The 20,791-nt window shown below is 39.6% G+C and overlaps 1 protein-coding gene across 17 annotated transcripts in view; it reads right to left on the reverse strand.

Moving 5' to 3' along the window:
* Positions 1-5,124: 5,124 nt before the first annotated feature.
* Positions 5,125-20,791, reverse strand: part of LOC133419940 (receptor-type tyrosine-protein phosphatase delta-like) — a 441,109-nt gene continuing 425,442 nt past the window's right edge. For all 17 annotated transcript variants that reach the window (XM_061709430.1, XM_061709428.1, XM_061709424.1 and 14 more), the window contains 10 exons: positions 20,320-20,495; positions 17,452-17,571; positions 17,190-17,344; positions 12,217-12,502; positions 11,281-11,459; positions 11,050-11,176; positions 10,763-10,888; positions 9,751-9,905; positions 9,462-9,597; positions 5,125-8,226 (listed from right to left, as the gene is read on the reverse strand). In XM_061709430.1, coding sequence (XP_061565414.1) covers positions 8,158-8,226; positions 9,462-9,597; positions 9,751-9,905; positions 10,763-10,888; positions 11,050-11,176; positions 11,281-11,459; positions 12,217-12,502; positions 17,190-17,344; positions 17,452-17,571; positions 20,320-20,495 — 1,529 coding nt within the window. In that variant the 3' untranslated portion in view covers positions 5,125-8,157. The remainder of the gene's footprint in view (positions 8,227-9,461; positions 9,598-9,750; positions 9,906-10,762; positions 10,889-11,049; positions 11,177-11,280; positions 11,460-12,216; positions 12,503-17,189; positions 17,345-17,451; positions 17,572-20,319; positions 20,496-20,791) is intronic.

Below are 20,791 nucleotides of genomic sequence, written 5' to 3' on the forward strand. Positions count from 1 at the left end.
CTGAAGCGTGAGGATGCAAAGTGTGCATGGTTGTTTCAGAAAGTCCCTTATTGTTATTTTTAAAGAAACTACTTTTATAGAAACAATCTACTTAGGTTGCCCAAACTTTTGCATGCCTCTGTCCCTGAAATTGCAATTGAGATACACAGCAGGTTATAATGGCAATGTTCTGTTATTTTCATTCTGATGTTTTTTTCGTTTAGATGTTTGTTGTTGTTGTTGTTTGTGGAGGAAGCTATTTTTAAATTTAGTTTTAAAAAAATGGGTGAAATTAGGCGCGCTCCTGTTAGTCAGTAGAATTGGAACGATTTTAAACAGGGCAATATTTTTAGAGTACAACACTTGTTGGAAATACTGGAAAAGGTTTTGCACAAATTGTATGGAAAACATTTAGATTGAGATACGGTAATATCTAAGGGAATATCAGGGATAGGGAGGGGAAAAAAGAAGAGAAATTCAAATCATAACTGACCCTTTGTCAAGCCCCGCCCCTGTTGCTCGACAAAACTGATCTGTCCCGCCCACTCCCATTGTAAAAACAGGGTTTTACATCACTTTATTTCCAATTAATTTACCTAAAAGAATCAACAGCAACTAGATATAAATAAAAGGAACACTTCGGGTACGGTGTATTGAGTTTAAGTAACTGAGATCTTTTGATAAGTTTAGCTAATAGCATGGTGGAAAGATTGAACTGCTAGTCCGGCCGTCCAAGTAGCTTTATCCAAAGCAGACTTTTTTCGTAATTTACCTTTTTCAGGGAAGGGATGAAATCTATTCCTTTTGATTCTCTCTGGGTAAGTGCCCCAAGCACACCACTTAAACATTTTAAGATAAATAAATAAACCATTTCACGGTTGTAGCCTGCTGGAAGTACGGATCATATTTCTGCTAGTTTGGGGATAAAAAATATGCTGCACTCTTACTACACTGTGTAGTAAGAGTGCAGCATATGTGTAACACAGTGTGCTGTTCCCAAGTGTTCCTTTTTACTAATACAAAGTTTAACAAAATACTATCCAGTGATTAAAATTTTGATGAGTAAAAATTACGCTTTTTCCATTGATGTGAAAAAAGGGGCTAGAGAGACGGCTATTTTGTCCAACCGGATATTCTGCCCACGATGTAGCAGCAGAGAATGATTCTTGGTCCCGGATAAACCAGTCGGACAAAGCAATTCTTACAAGTATGTTATAATTTTACTTAATCTTGTGTGTAGGGCTACCTCTTTTCTAAAAAAATGGGGGGAAGAAGATTCAAAGAGATTGATGAAGAGGCTTTTATCTAGAAAAGATTTTGTCTAATTTTTGCTTTTGCACTTAACATGCACCTGCAGCATTTTATTCAATTAGAGTAGTTTGCAGTTCACTGTGATGCTAATTTGAAAATTAATAACTACCTAAAGTGTCTTATATATCTGAAAATGAGGTGTTAAAAATAACTAGCAAAGTCCTTGAACCGATGAAGTGGAAACAGGTGATTGTTTGTCAACACAGAAATGGAGCGTCAGGAGCCCGTGGAGTGTGAAAATAATTGAATTCCTTGAAGACGTGGCTTTGCAAATGTTTCCCAGAGTGAAGTTGATAAAAAATTTTCTTCTTTAAAAAAAACAAAAAACGAGATATTAAAAGGAAAACAAAAAAATACTCATTCTTAAATTCCTTTCAGCACCGTTGGCAACAAAGCTGCACAGCTCCCTCACCTCCATTTGGACATGTTTCAACAAATTTTGCAAGTTGAAAATAAACCAGTAGGGGACTGAGGCAAGCTGTTTATTAAAAAAAAGAAGAAAAAAGAGGGGGGTGGGCGGTAGATAAATGAGGAATGTCTTGTGCACAGTGTTGTGACTGGCTGGTTGGTTTCATAATTCTGCAAAAACCGCTAGGAGACGAAGACAGAGCATCTGCTCGATGCATCTGAAGTGTGGTCTCCAGTGAAAAATAAAATGTGATGACAGTCGAAGTTTCTCATTTGTTTGCGTGCTTATCTGGCGAGAGGCAGACATCTGCGTGGCCCGACAGCCGAAGACATTCAGGACTTTATTTCAGCTAATTTCCATCAAATTGTGAGAAACAAGTGACAAGGTGAAGCAATAATTGTTGGTGCCGTGGAGTAATCTGCTGGCGTATTCCTACGTTGTCGGGCGCAATCCAGCTCGCATGTTAATACGATTGTGTTGCATCCGCCGCGAGTCTCCGCCATGTCTTCATCTCGGGAGTTGTGTTGTAAACATTTGTGAGGATGGAAAAGATGTAAAATGATGAATTTGTCAAAGCTTGATAGCACAGAAAGAAACATCAAACATCAGCGTGCAACAGTGCATTGTGATGGAATTGTATTCAGTATTCCACTTATGAGCCGTGTTCAGTTCAAAATGTGATTTACAAAAACAAAGTGCAGCAAACAACATGCCACTCTGACAACAATCGTTGCTGCACATTATCTCTTGTAGTTCTTGCTGGGTGTCACTACTTTTGACACTTAATCTCTCCAACATCAATTTCTGAGCGAGACAAGTTGTTATTTATTACATTTCAACATTTCCATGAGCACAAATGTTTGCTGAGGTTTTTATTCATCACAGCGTTCAGTGGTAGATCCTAGAAGAGTGTTTTCTCAAGCAAGTATTTGACGGCATCTGTCGTTTGTAGCCATGTGCAGTCATGTCTGATAATTCAGTGTGAGGAGCACTTTGTGAATTAGGAATAAGTTTGGCACACGAGCAGTTATTTATTTATGAATGTTGTAAAGCTGTCATGGAGCATATTAGAAACTTTATTTTGGCAGGAACATCTGTGAGGTCACAATAACTTTCACAAAGGACAGTTCTGATTTACAATTTTCTTCCACATTCTTGAGCGAGTTCGGCTGCTTCAAAGTACTGCCCAAACAGAAGTTTGTACTTGATTCCACAACGGCATGTTTGGGTCATTTGAGGAAAAAAAACACAAAACTTTTCCAGGGAGGTGTGGGGGCTGTAAAACTTGGAGGAAAATTGGACTGGGAAATTAAAAGAACAGAATATACAGAATTTTTAATATTAAACTTACAGATTTGCAAGTTTATTGAGTCCAAATTTTTTGGCTTAAGATGGTAGAGAGGTGAATGTTTGCAGCTAAATCTTTCATTTCAAATGCTATTTTGGTGGCGAAATCAGAAATAACCGCTGCAAGCTGTCGACGACTTAGCCAAACGTCATAGCATGATGACAACAGATGAGTACGTGATGATGGCGAAAGTCCATGCCAGTAGTTATACATCTATTACTTAATATTTGACCTGATGTGGTCTAAGAAAATTCTCCCCCAGTACAGTGATGATGGATGTGACAGGATTATGGAAACCAACACTGGTTTTAGAAGCTGTAAATATGTGTAAATATGTTTATTTTTGCTTCAAAGTTGGACATTTTAACATTTGAGAGGGGTCAGTTGATGGACTACTTTACTTATTTGAATCTTCCAGCTGTGGCGACATCGCAAATGGCAGCAGCGATGGGGAAACTGAGGCTACCAATGCTGTGTGCACCGCATCTAGAAATGTCATTTGTTTTTTTTTCCTTTTTAGTTCCAATGTTTTATTCAGCCCCAACTAAATAAAGAAGTCAGTCGCCTGAGATGTTGGGGACTTGTTGCTGAATGCCATGCAACTTGGAGAAAAGGGATTAGTGTTCAGATTGTGGAACGCTATAATGCTTTCTGCGAATGATTGTGCCCTTGTGAGAATGAGGCAGTGGCTTCATACAACATTTGTTGTGTGAAAGTGTATTTAGTCACCTCTGTCATAATGTCCATTGTTGCTTATGCGTGACTCGCTTATGCGTGCTATACAGTGTATGAGGTGTTTTTTTATGTTGCGATTGTAAGATGAGGGTTGAGCACAACAATGTCTGAAATTAATCAAATATTACTTCAAATGAAACAGAAATTAATAAAAAGTCATTTTTGCTACTTTCATAAACTTAGTTTTTCAAGAAAAAAACAACTTAATTTAAATTGACTTCATGAGGTCAGAAACTCTGACTTGTTGCAGTTTTAACACATCCATCAGTACGAAGAGATGAAACATTCAGACACAAGCTGTTTTACAAATTTAAGCTGCAAATGTAAAATTAAATGCATCAACATTCCACTAGTATTCGCTTTACACATACTGATATCAGTCTTGAGCAGTTGTTATGGTTGTATGCATTGATAAGAATCAAAATATGTCCAATGGAAGCTACCTGACTAATCAACGGGACTCTTGCAAATACATTTGCTTGTGATGGACATGCATTTTTCTAATTATTGAGCCTGTGTGTGTATAATCAGATTATTAAATGACACACAGGATAGAAACAACTCCCAATACACACACTATTATTCAGTCTCAACCGAAGATACCTACATGGTTTGATTCAAACCAGTGCATGTCTAATCTGTACTTTGAACCAGCTGGATTTTATTCAAGGATGTCCCATGTTTTGTTTTGGATCGTCTCATTCTTTCGTTATCAACATTAATAAAAGTTACATGAACAATAGATCAAATGCAAAACTATACGCAGAGGCAATCTTCAGGGTCGCAATACAGAACTGGATGAACTATAAGTGCATTGAGGTTGCAATTCTTAGTCATACAACACACCCCTGCGTCACTGGGGTAACCAAAATCTGAGTTTTAAAAACACAGCCGCTATATAAAACATTGCACTTATTGGTCAAAAGTTCCCTCAATGATTCATTGTGGCTGACATCATTAACAGAAAAGTCAGAGCAATGGAAATCTATTCAAATGTGGTGAGGCTCAATTTCCTCTTTTTTACCAGAGAGCTGTGGATAATGTGTTGGACCCAGACCAGCAGGGGGTAAAATAGCTTCATCAGTCTTCCCAAGTCAAAGTGAGGTGGAGGGAAACAAGTGAAACGCTGATGCATAACACTGACATTTTTTAATAGAATTCATTTATAACAAATGGAACTTGTGTCAGCAAAGAACTGATTTTCGTACAGACGTCTTCCGTCACCAATGTAACCTAAGTAAGAAAATAAAAAGCACTTCTTTCATTCAGGAAAAGAAACAGTTTACGCTTACAACTAATCAGAGGTAATTGTATGATCTTTTAGACAAGCCTTTTTTTTCTCTTTTTCTTTCTTTTTTTTCTTCTTTTTTTACAATTTTATTATTTAGTTTTCAGTCTATGCATCCAGACGAGAGATAGATAGAGAGAGCAGAGAACACAACGTTTATTTCTGTAAATGACACTCCAAGCTTGAATGGCAAAGCCACGAGAACAGATGGTTGGGGGACAGATTCCTCTGAAGTCATCTGCTGGAGTAACCATGGCATCAGAACGGATGCTCTTTTTCGCCACATACTTGTTTTTTTTTATTTTTCAAAGGGTTCGATGCCTTTTTTTGTGTTATTTACATACACATAAGGTGAACATTTGAGCTTTTTTTTTTTTAATAGATGGGTTCAAGTAATATATCATAGGGTTTAGAATCAATAGGGCAGTGCATAGTACAAAGATAGAGAAAGTGCAAATCTTCCTACCAGGCCAGATTCGGCCACTCTGCGATGATTTACCATGCATATGAAAAATCAATTTAAAGAAAAAAAAAATCAGATGAGAAAATAAACATGTTCTGAGACTCGAACATAATGTCACATTAGTCACCATTAAGTTAAATAATAGCACTTTTATATCTCAAAACAATGACAAACGTAATCAGGAAAAGCAGTGGACAGTAGAAGAAACCCACAGCTGCTTGAGTTAATAAGGGAAAGAAAGCACCTGGAATGCACATCCACGAAGCCATCAGAGAGGGTACAAAGTAGAAATGCTGCTCAAGATGAGGGCGGGAAGAAAATGTAATTTAAACCTCAAACATATAAGATGCAAAAAAACAAAACTTTAAAAAAAATGTGGAGGAAGGGGGGCATGGCACCCTGTTTAGGATTGTCGGGATAAGAGAACGGATATTTTTCTATACATCTGCCCTACGTGACACGAGTCAAAAGGTGTGAAAATGAAACCCTTCGGTGATGACCTGTGCATCATGCAAATCAGTTTTATAATCTGAGTTTGCTATTTTTACCTTTTTTATTAAACAATATTCTGGGAGTAATTGGTTAAAAGCTTCTTTTTTTTTTTTTTTTTTACTTTTTTGGGCTAGTGTTCATGAACCGATACTGAGGCCAGCATCCTAAAGTCCCTGTCACCGTCTGAAAAATGTACTTGTATGAAGTATCGTTGTTTGCCATCTGGACGGTTTTCTGTAGTAGTCTGCGATGTATAAACTGTTTTTGTTCGAATTCACCCAGCCACTGTAAGGCCACTGAAAATGAAAAAGAAAGACCTTGAAATGTTCTTATTTGCATATATAATCTCATCATGTAACATATGAATACTGGACGTAAATAAACTATACACTTACACTGACAATAAATGCCTAGATTACTTGAAGGATACATTAATGCTAAATGAAACATTATAAAAACAGGCATAAATATAAGGCACTCTAAATGCAAAATGAAACAGAAGTGTCATTACCACCGAATGCTTTGAAGAACCAACAGAAAGTGACGTCTTCGTACCTTGCCCTATTGTGTGGAGCTGTGTGACCCCTCTGCCTCGAATTAGAAACTGTATGAGAACTTGGGAGGAAAACAAAAAAAAAATGCACCAGTGACGGTGAGACTGGCACCTGGTGGTGGGGAGGGATAATCATGTCATGGGTGAGTGACATATCCACGTAAAACTCTACGAAAAAACACACAATTATTGCACGAGAAAAGATGCACTGAATCAGAATACAGTTTTGTCCTACTGATGTGCATTCCAGTGAAAAATCTCTTCATTTCCCCACAGCACACAACCCTCGTTATGAAAGCTTTCAAAGAGAATCCATATTTAATATACCTTTTACTCATAAATTATGTACTTTATCTATATTTAGAATGTTATATTTATACTTTAATTTACATATTTCACATTCATTTGACAATATGTACCATACATTTCTCTATTCATATAATCTCATCAATCTCATCAGGTTCTCTCATCATCACTTTAACATGGAAGAACTAAGATAATCGGTAGCAGCAACTTCATACTTTGCTCATCCCTGTTGATTCCACGAAGCCCCAGTTTATCTAATGGGAGTAATAAAGTCACCACGTATGTGATCATGGACATGAAATAAAATAAAGAACTCAAAACCAGAAAACTCTTGAACTAAATTACCTTTTAGTACTGTGAATTTTTGTTCTGTGCACCAAGTGCAACGAAATGAGGGAAAACAATCAAAAATGAAAAAAAAAAAAAAAAAAGCAGAGAGATTCTCTGCAAAACAGCCCATACGCTAGAACAGTTCGACAGCTTTAAAAACAAACAAACAAAAATGCCAAAAACACAATTACGTTTTATCACTTTTCCCCCCCAAGTGATGATAATGTGTAAAAAAAGGAAATTCACACCGTTCAAAAAAAGCACATCAGCTGTATAATAAAGTACTAAAAAACTAAATCAATATTTTTTTTTTCATAATTTCTATGTTATTTAACTTTACCCTCTCCCCCAAATTTAGGTAATGAACATTGTGACAGGAAAAGGGGGATTTATTTGTTATTACTTTAAGTCTGTCCTGCTCTTGTGGAACAAGCATCGTCTTCTTTTGCGATGGGTTGTCTGTGTGAACTTGATTGTGAAACGGATTTTTTTTTTTTTTTTTTTTTACAATGTGCATTAAGTTTTTCCCCCTCCCCAAAGTCACGTGTGCCTCTGATGCCTCTCGTAATGGTTCATAATCACTGATGCCTTTCAGGCAATGCCACTATTGTTCATTTACGCTTTGTCGTGTTGATTTGACGAACCCCAAAATGAATCCTTGAAGCAAAAGAAAAGGTAATTCCACATGATGCTTCAACAGTCAGGATTCCCTCACTCCGTGTCAAGGCAAGGTTTTAATAGGGTTGGAAAATACTTGGTCCTCTGGGAATCATCTTTTTTTCATTTTTTGACAAGTCATGTCGCACATCCAACACTTAATGAGTTGTTAGCAAGGAGTTAAAGAGTACTTTCTCAAGCAAGAATTTATGGCTCAGAAGAGAGGCTCACTGGGATTTATTTTTCCAAAAAGGCCCTCTGCTTTTATCTTCCAACACTGGGTCGTTTACGTTGCATAGTGATCAAAGCTTCCCAAGTACTCCAATCCAGCTCGGTAACAGAACTGGTATTGATCCTAAAAGGAGAGAAGAAAATATTGGTCATAATTGGGCGTGGTCTTCATCATTTTCTCTTTTTTTGCTCTTTATACTTTATAAGATAGATTCGCTCGTTGAACAGCACGGCACTGCAAAAAGTCATTCCCGAGAAAGCAAAATCAAGTCATGTTTCAAGAAAAATTTGCTAAATCTAACAATTCTAGTCAAGAAGATTTCTTACCCCATCAGTAATGACATTCTTGCTTAAAATAGGACCATTTTGAGTAGATTCAAGGAATATTAGGCTTATTTCTAGAGGACCTGTTCTTGCAGCATTGTTGGTAACTTTGAAATGATCTAACAGTATTTTATACTAAAGATGAGCTTCATCAAGAGGTTTCCTTGGAATAAACTAACAAAATAGTAACACAGCTATTGATTAACACGTTTTCCACATTTTTAAAAAATTACAGCACTGTAACTTCAAAATTTAATTTGAGACAAATTATGAATTTTTAAATATTTTTTCCTTTTGTTGTTTGTTTGTTTTCAGTAGTTTTAGTTTTGAAAAATTGGTTGGTTTTAGTTTTTGAGGTATTGACTTAGACATTTGCAGAAAAAAAATTCCAGTATTAAAACAAAAAAACAACAACTCATCAACGGTATCATACAGTACAAAAGTCCTTTATTCGTGCTTTTGAGTACCGTATTTTCTGGACTATAAGCCGCTACTTTTTTCATAGGTTTTGAACCGTGCGGCTTATACAAAGGTGCAGCTATTCTGTGGATTTTTCTTCCACCGCTCGGGGCGCTCTAACCAGAATTAGAATCAAAACTAAGACAAAATAAATGCAAAGAAGAATACGCTACTTCTTCTTTAGCAGATAGAAGTAGGTAGAAGCAGATTTCAAACAGATAAATAAATACTGGTTATTTTCTCTTGGTTCTGTCCCGTTTTAATCAGCAATGTTGCTGCCGTGTTAAAAGACACTGTTAGGAAAGGATCTATTTAGGTACAAACATGTACATCATTTACAGTTCAAAATCCTTCTGTACATGTAGTAAATATCAAATCTAACAACATAAATATCTGCGGCTTGCATATCTTTTTTTTTTTTTTTTAAATAGAGCGGATGCGGCTTATATGCAGGTGCGGTTTATAGTCCAGAAAATACGGTAATTGGAATTAGAAAAAAATAAATAAATCCTTGCTAGTTTCAGTTTGTCTTCCTTAACTACAACTGCTCTGATTGAGACAAGAAAAAGACTTTACCTCCGTCTGCACCATCGCTGGTCTTTGCGTCCGTAGCATTTTCACCGTCTGAAATATGTCTACTACGCCCTCGTATCTCATTCGTTCCAAGACGATGCTGAGGGTGATGAAAACTCCAGTTCTACCAACTCCCGCACTGAGAAAGAGAAATGGGTCAAAGAGGTTGATGTCAGTGCTCGAGACACACTCATGCTGTATGCAGTTCGTTTTTAAATATTTCAAGAGATTTTTGCGTTTCCACTTCCTACACGGCTGCATGAAGTGTCTCGCTAGCTCGTTGGTCACCTACCTACAGTGGACAGAGATCGGACCATCTTGTCCAAACTGCTCTTTTGTTTTATGTACTTGGCCGATGAAGTCGATGAAACCCTCTCCTGATTTTGGCACTCCTTGTTCAGGCCAGTCTGTGAACTGAAACTGCCTTACTGTTCGTGACTGTCCATCCTGAAACAAAATGGAAAGGGCAAATGGAACATGACTCAGAAGCAAGAATCAATCACTCAGCCCACAAAAACCGCCAGCGATAATTATCATCAGCTTGTTTGGGTCGAAGCTGAAAAATGCCGTTCCTCCAAAAATGCAGTCCAGCTGACATCGGTTAGAACATTGGCGTAAAAGACACCACTCATTTTACCTGAGCGTATTTAACAGGGACGTTAAAGATTCTCCATCCTTTGATGTGCTAACCTTGACGGAGTGCTGGGAGTCTTTATTTTGAGGGGTGTGCATTTCTTAAGTGATGTTGTATCCCCTTGATAAGGAAAGCAATCCCATTGACAAGGCTGTGTAACATGCTCTACAAAGGAGGGAGCCTGCACCATTTATCTTTCTAAGCCTTTGATGGAATTAAGAAACTCTGGCAGCTCAGTGCTGCTGGCAGTTTTCTTTTTCTTTTTTTCCAAACACACTGACATGTGTCATAATTTCCACAAATTTACATTTATGCTTCTGTTACACTTAAGGCCATAGTTTGGTATAAACAAACATATGACAACACGCCAACACTTGGAGATGATGACTAGTGCACACAGATCTTGGTAATTATGGTCAACATCTTCAATTTTGCTGTTATTCTTCTGAGGTAAATACAATTTGCTTGATCAACAGACACTTGTTTGGGTTGTAATACATTAAAATAACCAGTGGTGTGGCAAATGATTCAAATACGTCTTTTGAAAAACTTTGAACCAGGATTTGTGTTGCTGAGCGCCTCGGTAATCCAATCACCGTCCTCCCAGGACCGAAGGGTGCATCTCAACCTACATCTGTAAAATTTGCTGGCTGAAACAAAGTATGCTTACCCTGGCATCAGTCACTTTGAATTCTCTCAGGATATACTGGGGCATGTTGTACTCGGCCATGGGGTCCACCACAAAGTACTGGTATCTGGCCGACCTCTCAGCTGGCCAGTACTGGTGGCATTTTTCCTGGAGGAATATACCACAGTGAGCCACAATATCCTCTTTGTAGTCTTTTTTTTTTTTTACTGCTCGTGAGCTTATATGCTTGGCTTCTGAACTTGTGTGCTTCATTTTCCTGAATATGAAGCTGCCACAACAAAGTGATAGAAAAGTAAAAGCATGCATACCCTGCCCATTTCTCTAAGCTTGGTGAGCATGACGACGATAGTGGAATTGTGCTCCCAGAGCATTCTCCAGAAGTCCTCTGTGGTCTCTGCCAGTGGTCCCTGTGTTGCAATGTAAGCTTTCTGTTGCCTGAGGAGCATAGAAATACATTATTTAACCACCTACAGAGGGCTTTGGAGCACTGCATGCTTTTATTTGTTTTGCTAAGCTGCCTGGCTTGCTCCTGATCGTACCTGTACCCATCAATGAAACTGGCATTGATGTAATCGGAGCCCTCAACTCCTCGGATGGGCTGAAGACACACTCGTGTAGACTCGTATGGCATTATGTTAACAAGGCGGTTCTTGAACTTGTTGCAGGGGAGGTTGGCACTGATGAATCGTGAGGTGTGGGCTTTAGTGTTAGCTAAACGCTGCGTGAGGGAAGAGAAGGGAAGGAAAATCCATGAGCACAATGGTGTCAGATGGCAGCGCTGACATTCAGCCATTTCTTTTCATCACAGGTGACTGTGTTTGACAATATAAACTGTGAATAAATCATTGCACAGCTTGATAATGGGGAGCATAATAAGCTAGCTGAAGCTGGTTCATTTAATAGCTCAAAGCTGTTTATTTTCACAGATTGTAAAAACAAAAAGGCCTGTTATGAGAAAAAGACAAGGGGAAATAGATACAAATGTGGGTTTTTAACTGGACAGAAGTGCAGCTTGTCTAACCTGATTATTGAGTGTGTGACAAGGAAAGCTATAGCATGCGTAGAGTAACACCACAGATTGCTAACTGGTGGATGAGAAGCCTTTTTATTGTTACTGAAGACTGGTCTGCGGTGGGGAAATCCTGTGTTTGGGATTTCCATGTAAACAAAGACCCTTGTTGCTCATGATACAGAGACCGTGGAAGAAAAAACCCAGCGGGGGGGAATATACTGTATGTTAGGCTAACACAAGCCAGTCAACTGAATGGAACGAAGGAGAAACCACAGGCCCCATGCCGTCTTGTGGGCCTAATGGGGCTGGAAAAAGAGTTTGAGAGTTGACGGCGAAGCTTGGATGGGATGTGGCACACGTGATGCCAGAAAATGACACATGTGCAACAGTGATGGGGTAAAAAGTAAAAGAAACTGTTGTGTGGTTTGCGATATCCACAATTATATTGATGAACCATCTGTACCTTGAACTCAAGCTCCATGCCAGTGACGTTCTCCCCGCCTTCTATCTGAGTCAGTTTCTGGATGTAAGCGTAGAGGTTTCTGGCGGGCACTTCGGTGGTGCCACAGTTGACGGCCTCCAGGAGCGCGTCGTGTATGAAGACGTACTGGTCCTCTGTCTGCACCATGTAGTTGCGCTGGGCACGCATTAGCGTCACGTGCCCGTAGATATCCACAGTCTTCTCATGCTTGTTGCGTTCCAGCATGGCATCGATCACGATGAAGCAGCCTGTGCGACCCACCCCCGCGCTGTAACAGGATGAAGAGGGAAAAAAAAAGTTTTCATTGAAAATGATCACATCTGGCATTCTGAAAGGCTTCATTATACACCAGCTCACTTAATGCATCTCAGAGTTTGATATACAGTCAGAGAAGAAGGTGCCTTTTCTTAACATGAACAGATCTTAAAAGGAGCTCTCTCCGTGATTCGGCCAAAAGTTAAACTTGCTAAGTTTGCCACTGCAGAATGAGCCGTTTGATGAGGAGTATAATTAAATCTGAAGTGGTACTGTGCAGAGGAAGGCTTGGTATTCAGCCTTCAGCAGGCTCAAAACTGGCTTTGCAACCCACCCTTCCGCCTCTAGACCCCACCTATGCCCTCCACTTGATCAGAACGAATCACTTATGCAGCAGTACTATTTAACCTTTATCTCATGGTTCCGAAAAGTGCCACTACAGTAAACGTGATACACAGTTGCAACTGTGAGAGGCACATCTTTTTCTTTTTTTTTTTTCCTGTTCCATGGCTTTAATAATGTGCTGGGCAACTTTGGAGGAGTGCAGCTGACTACAATTAAGGCCATTAGACAGCACAGTGCACCTAAATGGCATAAGAGCCTATTAAGAGGCTCTGAAAGCCAGGTCTACTCATTAAGATTCACGGTCTCACATTTTTGTACATTAATGTGTGAAATGCACAGGTGAAAAAATAGAAAGAAATGTTTTACAGCTTCACTCTGACATCTTTCAAGCCAGATTAAGACAAACTCCATACCTGTAAATGCAAACTGATGACATTTTATGTACCGCAGAGAGCAGGACTGCATTAAGTCTTCTTTGTTAACGACTCTCCCACCTCCAATAACAAATTGGCATTTACAAAACAAATGCTTGCACTGAGAAACTGAGAGTAAGTTGATGTGAGGAACTCAAATCAACAATGCACATCAGGGGAAGAAAGATGCAAAGACGTGTAAACGTGTCCTCTGCTTATCCGAGTTATGAATGGCTTCCGGGTCTGAGAACACGTCAGCCCTCGGGTTGAGGACACAGAAACTACAGATTTCCTCCTTTTACCCCAGCTGTTTCCAATCTGAAAACATTTTTCAGTGCGGGCCTGAATGCTGAAGAGTGATGACTTGCAAGAGAAAAAGTGACAGGATGACAGCAGAGCGCTAAAAAGATGGCGATGGAGGAAGATGAGGAATGGGGACGGGAGGTGAGGAGAAAGAAGCTTGAATTTTGTTCTGCAGCTGGATAAGCTGGCATTTATCTAAGCTGTTTAATTCTCAAATTAATTTCCTAAAGGCTGAGCTTTAGAAATACACAAACTACCCCCCTACACACACACAGAGACCCAAAATACAAGAGAAGGAGTCCTAGGAACATCTGTTATATTTTTTTATTGACAATTGATGGTGTGTGTGGCTGGGTGAGACGGTGCAGAAAGCTGTCAGTACATTTGGCAGTTAAAGGAGAGCTGGCGGACTGACCGCACTAATGACCTGACACTGCCTTTTCAGCCACTCAAAACCAGCTGCTTTGGATGTCTACACACACCAAGTGTCAGACTGATACGCTTTCCCAGAGTTTAGGGAATAAGGGATGGGAGAGATACCGCAGTGTAAAACACAGCTGCATCGGGTCCCGTGAAGATAAGGCGTGAGCAGCAGTGAAAGCAATTACATATGCATTGTTAAAATAAATAAATAAATAAATGAAAAATCTCTAGCTGTCAGCTGGCCTGTCAGTACATTTCTACCCTGGCTATGAAAAACACACACACACACGAACTGCAACTCACCAGGATGACTGGATTGCTGCTAACAGAGGAGATAATCATTCTACTCAGTACCGCGAATGAATACTTTATAAATGTGGAATCAAATCTGTTATATATTCATTTGGAATGTATGACGAGACCAGAACCTATCCATCAAACTGGTTTTGAATCGATAATTAGAGCCACAACCGACATGGAAAACCAAAATATTTCCCTTTTTCATGAAAACATGCCATGATGACAGGAATAGGGGATTTTTGCTGCCGGGCTCCGAAGCCAGCAGTTTACCTAACTGCACTGGAATTGCGACTGCTGTTTGACCTCTTGGTGGATGCTGGCAACTTTCTCCGGCTTAATGGAAATGATGAGATTGTGTTTAATCTTTTCCTCCGGGGATGTGTTCCCTCGTGCAGCCAAACCTGCCACTGAAGCTGGAATTTCATGGTCTTGATTGTGGGGGAGCCAATGAAAGTTGAGGGGAAAAAAAACAACAAAAAACATTGCTCCGCAGTCCAGCGTGGACTGAGATGAGGTGTAGGTCTATTCAACCTCCGGCCACACCCGGAAACGCGGTAGGGTGCAGTCAGTTGGTGTTTGTTGTACCAGCAAGGAGGACAGCTTTAAAAGCAGGTAGGGCTGGGCGATTTTGGAAAAAAATAAAATCCAGATTTTTTTCTCTGAAAACCCGATTTTCGATTTCGATTTTTTTGGTAAAACTACAAAAGACAATGGAAAAAATTGTTTCAAATATTTTATCTTTATTTTTAAAGAAAAATAGCAAACAAATTTCCCTATTGGGAATGAAGTGCAACTGAAAGATACTGTAAATCCCCCTTGAGTTTAGTAAAGTGACAACATTTACAATTTTCTTGACCAAACTAGACGAGCTCTGTCTGTAATGCAGCCAGCTGCAAAAAATCGATTTTCCGATTTCCTTTTTTTAACATCGATTTTGATTAAAAAATCCGATTTAGATTTAAAATTGATTAATCGCACAGCCCTAAAAGCAGCCCATACCTGAGTCCATTAGTGGTACCTGAAAGGGTACGTTTCCTCCTGCTCAACACAACCCTGAATCATAATCAAGTCTTTTTCTATCCAAACAAGCTCAGTTTAAAGTCTTTTTTTATCCAAACAAGCTCAGTTTGAGACAGTTTGGAAAAAAATGTCACACCATAACACTCCATAACACTGCAAAAACAGCCCGTCTAGAAATAAGCCTAATATTCCATAAATGTAGTCAAAATTATCTTATTTTAAGAAAAAACATCTTTGCCAAGGGGGTTAGAAAAAAATGCATTGACAAAAAATTCTTAAAACCAAATAGTCTAAAATAGTCCTGAAGCAAGGCTTTTTTTTTTGCGGTGTACAAGCGTTTATCTTGAAAATTAACCCTAGCTTTGGTTAATTTATTAACCATGCGGGAAAGACAGATCACGTCTCCGATCCAGTGCCCGGCGTTTGCTAGAACTACAAGGTGTAGCCACGCCCACCGCTGAGCTCTACACATCATGACTATATAAAACCTGTTGTACCAAAGCTCAACAACGTCCAACAAAGAATATTCAAAACTGTTGAACTGTTGAACAAACAGAATTTGCGTGCACAGGCGGTATGTGCTGGCTACCGAAGCGCACACACTCGAGGGAAAACAGCAAGGCTTCGTCGGCCGAATATGTTAAAATTGTGGGTTGGTTGATCAAAGGTTGTTGTTCTGGGCTTTGGAATCTCCAACAGTCAGACTTGTCCTCTGTGACCTGACAATGTTTGCATAGCCTTTCCACTGCAGAGAAAACAGTCCCAGACTTGAGTGTTTGTGAAAGCAGTAGGGACTCAGAATGAGGGGAAACCAGCTCAAATATTCCTGGAAGAAGATTTCAAAAGATGTTTGAGCTGCAGTGGAAAACCTAACCCAAAAACTATGGACTTCCATTGAATATTATTATCATTTATGTTTTCACAGCACGGACATCTCTTGTGTGTGATCTATATGGGCGTAAAGGAGAAAAGTGTTGCATATTACAAAAGCAATTATTATGAATTAACCTGTTTTTGAGGAAAGAGCGCAGCTCATACACAAACAAATGCTTCTGTCAGTTCTTGACATTTAAAATCTGTTTTCCTTCATCTTTGATTCATAGCATTCGAATGTGTGAGGAAAGGTGAGGAAAGTGTATAAAATTATACTGATGTCTGAACTGCATTCTACCGCACAAAATAGTTTCATCTTCAGCACCACAGTTTGTAAGTAATGCTATTTTGGATTTATGTTATTTATTTAAAATGGTATGCTTGTTGGAGGATTCGGAGCGTGGACATGACTGGATCTGACAGGAATTTGGGGGTTAGAAAAACAAATCTCTGGTGTGACATCAATTTCTACATTTTTCTTCATAGCGAAAATGTTTATTTTTCAAGCTATTCAACATCGAATACTTGTTACCTTCAGCATGTTGTAGTTTCTAAGACTTCATTAATCCTTCATTGCTTTCTTTTTTCATTTTATGGCACACGTTTGCACCTTTTGACACTCGGTGCAGCTCCCTTTTTGTTTTTTAATGTATGTTTTTCCTCTGTTAAAGGTAGGCATATTTCATATCAGTTCATAAAAGGTTAAGGACACTCTGTGAACACTGGTGAGCAAACTTTAACCCTTTAATGCCTGACATGAAATAATACACAAAAAATCAACATGTTTAAGTCGAAATCACCTAAAATCTTCTATTTTACAGTTTCCTAATATTTGGCACTAAAGAGTTAAAGGATTATTTTTTTTCCTTCGGATTCAAGATTTTAAAAATTAATATGACTGTAAATAACCACAAATATGTTGTTTTTGCCATATCTATTCATTCATGACAGCAAATAGAGATGGAAAAAAGAAATCAATTTCATGCTTCAGACTGTTTTCTAGAGAGCCGTGTTGTTTCTTACCTGCAGTGCACCACCATGGGCCCTGCGTCTGGAGGATTGCACGCTTTCACCCGTCTCAGGAAGGCCAGGAAAGGAGTGGGGTGCTCCGGTACCCCGTGGTCTGGCCACGCAGTGAACTGGAACTGCCTCACCTCTCTCTTCTCACTGGAGCCGTTCTGGATGTGGAGACGAGGGGAAGCGTTAGCGACGAACACGGCTCCCACCGGACACTTGGCCGCTGAGGCGGAACTGAGGTAGCCGTGGTAAGAAACTGAATCCTTACTTTAAAAAGTGCAAATGTCCTGACACAGTATGTGGCCAGCTCTACTGTGTCTAGCAGGGTTACTTGGATGAGACCGTACGTCTCTGTCCCTCTAGTTGGCCAGTATTGATCACATTTTACCTGCAGTGGAGAGAAATGTCACATGAGAAAACATCTGGATAGACATTTAGGTAAGCTTTTCCCCGTGGCAGGCAGAGTTAAGTTAATTCCATGTTTGTGCATTTCTGCATTTGTTATCCTTTCACTAAACATGAAAACACCACTCCATAATATCAAATAATGGGAAAATAAATGCTGAATTTCCCAATCAATGAAATAGCCTGAGCTATTTGTAGTTGTAACCCAGTAAACTGTAAATCGGAGGAGTGTCACTCCATAAAGAGCTGTTATAAAACAGATACGAAAAGCGCAGTCGTGTTATAAAAATGCTCCTGATGTTTTCCTTGCAGATAAACAACAAACAAGACAGCGTAACTGCGTCCTAAACCTTAATGCTGATTATTCTGAAAGACACAAGCTGTTAGTGGGAGCCGAGGCACAGTACGCACCGCAACTGTCTAACAATGTGATACTAGGAGAACAATAGGAATGGGGATTTCTCCTGGAAAGCAGCCATGAACTCTGCTTGCATCACATTTAACATCTGTTGAGTAAAACAGGCACCTGGCTTTGATCTCATTTATTCGCTTTGCAGGTTAGACGGAGGCTGAATGGCTCCTGCTGTTTAGATGGGATCAGCACTCCAGCTAATGCTAAGATATGCTCTTGGAAAAAAAAGGCCCACAAGTTGCGAGGGTCAGAAGCTTAGGGTCTCTGTATAATGATGAATTCACAGGTTCGACATGTGCAAAGCAATCGAAACTCTGCAGACATGCGCGCAGATCTATTCATGGGTCAGCTGGGACTGAAGGTGCACTTCCATTAGCGGTGGTTTTTCCAGGGCTGAACAGTCGACGCGCGTCTCCATTACCAGGAACGGCCCTGCACAAGTGGTCTTCAGGAACCTTTTATGGATTAAAAAACATTCATGTAGCAGGAGCAGTACTCAGATTGGCCCTACAGGAACTACCTGGCAGGGAACATTTTGCCACGAGTACAAAAAAATGATAGATGGGCCAACGAGTCGGTCCAAGCCTTGTTGGTGTATTACGCCAACATAGAGGTCCGGCTGGGTTTTTTCTTTTAATCTCAATCGCTACCAACGCGTTTGTATGTTTTTAAAAAAACAAAAAAATACAAGTAGCATCCCATTTTAACTTTCTTCTTCTCTTTCGTCTTTTGCTGCATTCATCTTTTTCATCTCCTTCTATGTAGGGATGTTAACAATTAATCGATTTTCGATTAATTGCCGTTATGAAATTACCCGATTAAAATTAAGATTACAATTAATCTATTTTTTTTTTTTTTCGTTTAATTTCACCAGCTGGTATTACGCCCGGACCACATTTAATGCGACACAACGCGCTGCGCCGCGCACATAAAGTTAGACGAAAGAGACGGCGGATATGTTTGGTTTTAGTAATATCATGCTCAGGCAATGAGTCTGCAATGGCCCAGACGGGAGACACATGTAGCTCAGTGCTTAACTTTTATTTTTAATCCACTCTATATTCTTCTGGTTGTTCTCCGATATGCTCCCAGCCTGAATTATGGTTTCGCCTTAAATCGACGCAGAGCCGCCGCCGTAGCCTACGACGTAGGCTCTGCGTTGTTGTAACGCGGAACCATAAATCAGCCTTCACCCGGTACATACATAGGTTCCTCTAAACATCTGTCCCCGCTACAGTTTTAACTAAAAGAAAATGTTCTCATAATTTTATTTTGAACACTGCCAGAACTCTAACTTAAAACGTAACTAAAACTTAAAATTTGCTTGACACAAATTACACTATTATGGCTGCTGCTACTACTAATAGCCTTGAAGTGCACTTTATATTCCTTGTGGTACAAAAATGTCTTTTTGTTACTTTTGTATCAAATAAATATTTGATTAAGGAATACATTAAAATGTCCTTTGTATTTTATATAAGCAAAAAAAATTATGTTTGTATCTCAGATGGGGGAAAAACGCCGCTTATCAACTAATCGATGATCGATCGATAAGGTTATCAACTGTCAATTAATGAAATAATCGATAATTTGCATCCCTACTTCTATGCTGCTGGCTGATTGTGAACAGCAAAAAAAATTATTGCCGCCATCACCTGGTAAACTGTATTGTTTGATTGATCAACGGTACTCATGTGGTGCAACGCTGAACAGTTGGCCCTGTTAGAGTTTACTCCGAACCCCCACTAATGGAAACGCCTCTCAAATGTCCCGTTGATGGGCAATTAATTGGGCTAAAGTAGATAAGAGTTGTCTATAATGGGGATTTTCTTGCAAAGTCCCTCCTCAAAACAAGTGCCCGTGTTATTCTTCTGCTCCCAGTTATTATTTTCTGGTGTGTTTGTTTCTTAACTGGACATTGATGGAAGCAAATGTTCATATCTGCGGACGAGACGTGGTAGATGGTGAAATTGACACCACACAGTCTTCGCCATAATTGGATGTGGAAACTATGAATGGGTTTTAAGCCTTCACACACTCAACACCGCAAGACGTTTGAGCGAGAGGAAGAGCGGCTTTTGACCTTGTCAATGTTTACAGGCTGGGAAGTGCTTAAAGCTAGGCAGAGTGGCTTTACTGGCTTTCTATCACTCATTGTAATCCACTGCTTTCAGCGGCACGAGGCCAGCAAAGTGAAGCTACTGATCAGTCAGACTAAAGCAACTGCCGTGTGAGAAAGTTGAGGATATCTCTGGGCAGCAGAATTACTTCCTTGGATTGAAAAATAGAGGTAGGCGCTAACAGATTTGGTCCTTTTACCCTGGATCTCTCCTCCAGTTTGGTCATCATAACAATGATGGCGCTCCTCTGCTCCCAGATCATCCTCCAGAACTCCCCGAATGTCTCTGGGAGAGCGCCTTGGGTGGCGATGTAGGCGTTCTGCTTCCTGTAGCCATCAATGTAGTTGGCATTGATGTAGTCACTCCCTGGGATTCCTTGAAAGAGAACGGGACCATGTGAATTTCTGAGCACATTTTTGAAGATGATTTGACACCATATGGACATGGGAAATGTTGCCAAATGTCATTTAAGGCTCTCGCTAAAGAGTCGTTACATAGCACTATTTGTTTGGATGTCTTCTGTCTGCTAAAATATCAGTAAAGCCTGTGTGTGTTTTTTTTCAAAATAAATACAGCAAATAGTTACTTTCACAGATGCTGTTAGTCAAAAGGGATTTGTTTGCCATCAACAGCACATTTAAATCAACATTTTTCCCCCCCTTTTCCACTGC

The sequence above is a fragment of the Cololabis saira genome, chromosome 20 (genome assembly GCF_033807715.1).
Source record: "Cololabis saira isolate AMF1-May2022 chromosome 20, fColSai1.1, whole genome shotgun sequence".
Taxonomy (NCBI): Eukaryota; Metazoa; Chordata; class Actinopteri; order Beloniformes; family Belonidae; genus Cololabis; species Cololabis saira.